The sequence below is a fragment of the Somniosus microcephalus genome, chromosome 1 (genome assembly GCF_052327205.1).
Source record: "Somniosus microcephalus isolate GS21.2 chromosome 1, FLI_Smic_1.0, whole genome shotgun sequence".
Classification (NCBI taxonomy): Eukaryota; Metazoa; Chordata; class Chondrichthyes; order Squaliformes; family Somniosidae; genus Somniosus; species Somniosus microcephalus.
In genome coordinates, this window is record NC_140987.1 from 102,446,935 (window position 1) to 102,452,934 (window position 6,000).

The window sequence follows — 6,000 nt, forward strand, 5'->3', positions numbered from 1 at the left end:
TTTTTTTTTCAAATGTAAAGTTTTGGTACTTTAATGGCCACATATTATGTGAAGCATCATTATATGCTACATACAGTCCAAACTTATTAACCCTTAGCGTGCTGACAGATACAAGGAAATCTGTTCTCAATGTGCTAGCCAGTTATTCATGCGAGGGCTCAGAAATATCTACCCGGTAGTATATACACTTTAAATTAAAAATAAAAAGCTTTTAAAAGTTTACTTCTTTCAATAACTCCGTCGATAAAGGCACAGCTTGATGGTGCCCAAGACATATTGACCAGAAGCTCCCAAACTCGAAGCACAGCCTGTGCTGAGTCGCTGGGGCAACAGTTCAAAAGGTACAATTGGGATGATTTTCCTGGGATAGAAAAGTATCAACCAGGATCCTTGCTCCGACTTACTTCCAGTGACTTCTGCTGGAAAGTGGACACATATGGATGTCGGGTGAATAAAGAATCTGGATTGGCTGTGCTACTCTCTTTGGTCAAATAGCCTACATTTTAAAATATATATATTTATATTTGCTCTCGGAACGTGGATTATACTGGCAAGGCCACATTTATTGCCCAGCCTTAGTTGCCATGAAAAGGTGGTGATGGGTCTTCTCCTTGAAGCGCTGTAGTTCTTGCGGTGATTGTGCTCTCGCAATGGTGTCAGATACAGATTTCTAGGATACTTGCCCAGTTTTTCATACATCAAAATTGGCCAGTTGGGCAAGGTATAGAAGAGTTGCTAGCACCCATAGATCCATACCCTACCCTGAGCCAATGACTTCAGGAAGGGACAGGAGAAAAAGAATGTTTATTTCTGCTCTCCTTGTCTTCCCTTCCCCCACTCACCTTGTTCCCCTTTCTCTGTCTCTTTACTATTTTTACTTCAATTTTACATTCTTTCTAATCTTTGCAGTAACTTTCTGTCAGATTATTTATATTTAATTATTGTACTCAACTTTTGCCCTGTGCTTTCCATGGCCTATTGCCCATTCTGGAAATGGAACTCACATCATTAAATATTAGTCTCTAATTGGCTGGAAACTGGTTTCAAAGGTAATTTTTCATCTAACCGATCCCTAAAACATTGAAGTTTGACCCGGCCAAATCACAGCAGCAATTAGGCTAAATCTATGATACCTGTTGGCCCAGAATTTGCGGTCGGGTTGACGGTGAACTGGAAGTGTTCGCCATCATTCTGCCTTTGAAACTGAGCACAACCTCGGCATTTGGCACATGTGCAGGCGCATGCGGAAATCCTGACTTTGTAGTCTGTCATTCACAGCTCCGACACAGGCAGCGCCGTGCCCGCCCCCACAGAGCCGGCAATCAGTGTAATCACCCAAATCAGGGAAACTGACGTAAACTTCGGCTCTTCCGCAATAAGTACGCTGTTAAATTCCCCACTAAATGTTCGACCCAAAGGGATTAGGTGTACCTGGGGTTTTAACAGCATATTGACTACTAAACAAAGAAAAAATAATTATAATTTTGTGCAGTGAAATTTGTCCATTTTAATAAAAATTTAAAATTTTACAAAAATTTTCAAAAAATCTGTTTACATTTAAAAAAAAGTTTTTTCATCTTTATTTCAGGTTTGCCTTTTCCCCATGTGGGAGCCCCAATCTTTGCTTTGCGCTCTCTAACATTTTTAAAAGGTTGTAATTTTAAGAGCTTACTCACTTCCTTGTTCGCTGTCTGTGTGAGGATTTTGCATTTTGATTGACTGCTTAGACAGCATGTTGATGTCACAGCAGCTCGCACAAGAGGATCCCCACTAACCTCCGTTGATTTGAACTGAATGTCGGAAAACCCGAAGTTCTCGACAAAGGGATCGCGAGATCCTTGTGCAAAGCTTACTTCGGCGAATGCTGGCAGCTGATTTTGCACACCTAACAATGTGTTGAATTGGTGAGCCCTGGAATGATGCCTCACCAATATGAATTATTTCAGCAGCAGTGCTATAAGAGTTAATACAAATGTATGATGACTGGGAAAACATGTTCAGCTGTGATCAGGAGCTCATTGTATTTAATTTTAATCTCCTCGAGCTCCAACTGAGGAAAACATCTCTTCGATTGAGAGATTTAATAACAGAATCTGTAATAATGAAGCTGCATTTTATTGTTTAATTGTTGTTAAGCAGATGGAAACAAGGTTGCATTACAGCACCACCAGACTACCTAGCTATGTTAATTGATATGCACTTCTGTCTGTCAGCATTCCAAACACTAGCATAGTTTGGCTAATGTGATTCCCAAACTGATGTCTCAGCATCCTGGTGCTCAAATTTCAGTTTGGGATTCTGGTCTCCCTTTGATTCCATTTCACTTTGGTAATGAAAGAGAAAATTTGCTTGTGGCTGTTACAGCCACAAATAATAATTTGCCATCTGCACCAAAAATGAAATGTAAGCTCTGTAGTGAAAATAATGGCTTAAAAAATTAAAGCCTTATGATAACAAAGATAATATATGAACATATTTCTCATAACTCTTTTGCATTTATTACGTCCAGATGTTTTTTTTCATACAAGCTGTATCATGATATTTTATTTAAACATTGCCATATGTTCAAATATTACATTGCATCATATAATATCACATCCCACTGCATAAAATGTAAAATCACATGATTAGGAATAACAGCACTTACGGACAATGCACTGGTTTCCACCAGGTAACGTTTTCCATCCCGGGCAGCAGTAGGAGTGAAATCGAGATCCACAGACATTTGGCCTGTGATGCATACATTGAAAATCAAAACCATAACACTTTAAACACAACACTTGCAAAGGAAAAATAGTTAGTTACAGATTAAGTAAAGGCACAAACCAACTTCTAGCTTAATTATAAACGACAGAGAAAATGTATGAAAAACCAATTTATGTTTCATATACATAAAGATAAAGTTACCGATTTTTCCAAAATGACCTTCTATGACACAAATAATATGCAGATGAATGTAACGAAGTATAGGCTACTTTTTGAAGGCAGAAAGGAAAGCCATAAACTTTTCTGGTTTCTGCTATCCTTCCATAAATCTAAGAATTCTAAGTAGAAAACGTTAACTCATCAATTTTTAAAACTAATAATTTTGCTCGCCCAGTTTTCCTCGGAAGGGATATGCGTTTCTTGAATCTTTTTGAAATAAACAGTGTGCCTACTTTCTTCAGAATGATTGCAGTCTTCCATGTCTGTAAACATTTTGGGACCCATTCTGTATTGTATGTACACCCCAGAGATTTCCCATATAAATGACTGACTATTTTTCTCATAGTAAGGGACATAATTATTTCATTCTGAAAGTTCCTAAAGGATATGTTCTGTGGGCTCAAGGATAATACTTACTCTACAAGTACCAACATCATTCACTTCAGAGTTTTGAAGACAGCAATAAAGCGATTTAGCCGATTAACGTTTAACTCTGGTTTATAAGGCTGCGGAACAGTCTCCTAACAAGATCAAAATGATTCTCATTTTTGAAGGATATGCGCCCAAAACATCATACCCTGTAAAGATGATGACTGCTCTGTGTATTTGCAGCTTTCCCTTTTTTATTTTGCCTTTTGATAAAATCTGACTGTACGTGCAGATGATCACTGTTACACATAAACACAGACTAACGGGAATTTATGTATACAAATCGGGAAATGTCTAAGAATGCACTCCATGCTCATTTACTGTAAAATTTAAGTGGGTGACAGTTCAACGGGAAGACTACTTTAACACTAAAACACAATAGCCACAGTACATTACGTTAATATTCCAGTCCCTACCTATGCTTTGAACAAAATTACAAATATTCAATCCTATGTATTTTTTGCTTTAAAAAAAATCATGTGTATACCCTCTGAGCATATCCTGCTGTCCTCTTCTCCTCACTCTGTTGGCTGCGTCCCTCATTTCATTTGGATTGAATCTTTGTGCTTCAAAGTCTCTTGGATATTGCTGTCCCGTCACTTTTTCCACCGCGATGCCTGCTATTGCTATACATCCCAGCAGAAATTTCCAACAGCACTGTATCCCCATCCTGGGAACACACTCGCTCCTTGGCTTTATGAAGGATTTCCAGATCAAGGTTTGTTTTAAAAAGAATAACGTCACAGTCTGTTGATCAGATTAGCGATCACTTTATAACTCGAGCACCTCTCAGTTCTCCCTAAAAAAATCTGGTAAACGTATGATTTTTTTTTAAAAAGTTTGCAAAAAGTTTTAAAACTTTGTTTTATCGTCGGAAAGCAAGCGGAGGACCCAAGAAACTAAGAACCATCTGGGTAGGGGAGGGGGGGGAATGCATGAATGTAAAGGCTGAAAAAAAAGGTGTCCTGTTTAAGAGATCTAAAGCGTGAGCAGGATCTTTGCAAAAAGCCGCCAGTCAGGCGAGCTGAGACTGAGAGGCTGCGGGGCGACCAGGGGCTTTTCACTGGCTGCTGTCAATGGGGAGCCGAGCAAGCACGTGGGTTTAGGGGAGGACTTAGCTCAAGAGGCGAGCAGCGCCCTTGGTTACCTCGCCCGCCGCAGACACTTCATTCGCTCCACTGGGTGGTGCAAACGAAACGGGAGAGCAATCGAATGTCGCCTTTTCCTTATCTTGTTTTTCCACTTTCTATTTTAGTGAAGTGATCTTAAAGGATCGGAGAAATAAACCTAAAGTTGTATCTCTACTTTTATCTGTTTTAGTTAAAAGTCTTGGCAGTGGCCACTTTGAAGGGGGTCATCCGGCACTCCGAGCAACCGACGCCGCTTCCCGGGTTTCGCGGTCGCACAGCCAGTGACTTGCTGCCAATTAATTTTGCTGGGCAGAAAGTCATGGGCTGCACCCCCCCGGTGGCCCTCAGGGCTGCACCCCTGTCACCCCCCACCCCTCCTGCACCCAAGTGCTCGCCCTGGCAACCGTCACTCCCCCGCTGGGTTCGACGGCTCACGGAATCCACCCTGTTCTCAGCTCGCAAAATCTCAGCATTTTAGGAATTGTTTCCAATTTCCAAGGTACAGTCAAAAAAAACACTTTACCAACGTCCCCTTACTTCACTTTCTCTCAGCACATCTCTCTCACAAACTTCTACTCTATCCTACGGCTCATTTTGAGCAACCCCACGGGAGCTCCGCTAATATACATTTTGAAGAAACTAAACAAATCATCCACAGCGATCATGATTTGTCACATTTGCAAACATTTGTCAATAATCATAGAATCACAGAATGGTTACAGCACGGAAGAAGGCCATTTGGCCCGTCGAGCCCGCACCAGCTCTCTGCAAGAGCACTTCAGCTAGTCCCACTCCCCGCCCTTTCCCCGTAGCCCTGCAAATTTCTTTCCTTCAGATAGGTATCCAACTCCCTTTTGAAAGCTGTGATTGAATCTGCCTCCACCACCCTTTCAGGCAGTGCATTCCAGATCCTAACCACTCGCTGAGTAAAAAAGTTTTTCTTATGTTGCCTTTGGTTCTTTTGCCAATCTCCTTAAATCTGTGTCCTCTGGTTCTTGACCCTTCTGCCAATGGGAACAGTTTCTCTCTATTCTGTCTAGAACCCTCATGATTTTGAACACCTCTATCAAATCTCCTCTCAATCTTCTCTGCTCCAAGGAGAACAACCCCAGCTTCTCCAGTCTATCAATGTAACTGAAGTCCCTCATTCCTGGAATCATTCTCATAATGGATGAAATAGCGGAGCACTTAGCAAATGGGGACAGGATAGGACAGAGTCAACATGGATTTACAAAGGGTAAATCGTGCTTGACTAATCTATTGGAATTTTTTGAGGGAGTAACTGGTAGAATAGATGGGGGAGAGCCAGTAGATGTGGTGTACCTGGACTTCCAAAAGGCCTTCGATAAGGTCCCACATAAAAGATTAGCATGGAAAATTGAGGCTCATGGGATAAAGGGGAAAGTTTTGGCGTGGATAGGGAACTGGCTGTCAGATAGAAAACAGAGAGTTGGAATAAACGGCTCATTTTCTGAATGGCAGGCAGTAACAAGTGGGGTACCACAGGGATCTGTCC

At 41.1% G+C, this 6,000-nt stretch overlaps 1 protein-coding gene across 1 annotated transcript in view; it reads right to left on the reverse strand.

The window, feature by feature from the left end:
* Positions 1-4,343, reverse strand: part of fbn2 (fibrillin 2) — a 487,109-nt gene extending 482,766 nt beyond the window's left edge. The window contains exons 1-2 of the mRNA XM_085984430.1: positions 3,842-4,343; positions 2,648-2,730 (exon numbers count right to left, since the gene is read on the reverse strand). Coding sequence (XP_085840556.1) covers positions 2,648-2,730; positions 3,842-4,023 — 265 coding nt within the window. The 5' untranslated portion in view covers positions 4,024-4,343. The remainder of the gene's footprint in view (positions 1-2,647; positions 2,731-3,841) is intronic.
* Positions 4,344-6,000: the final 1,657 nt, after the last annotated feature.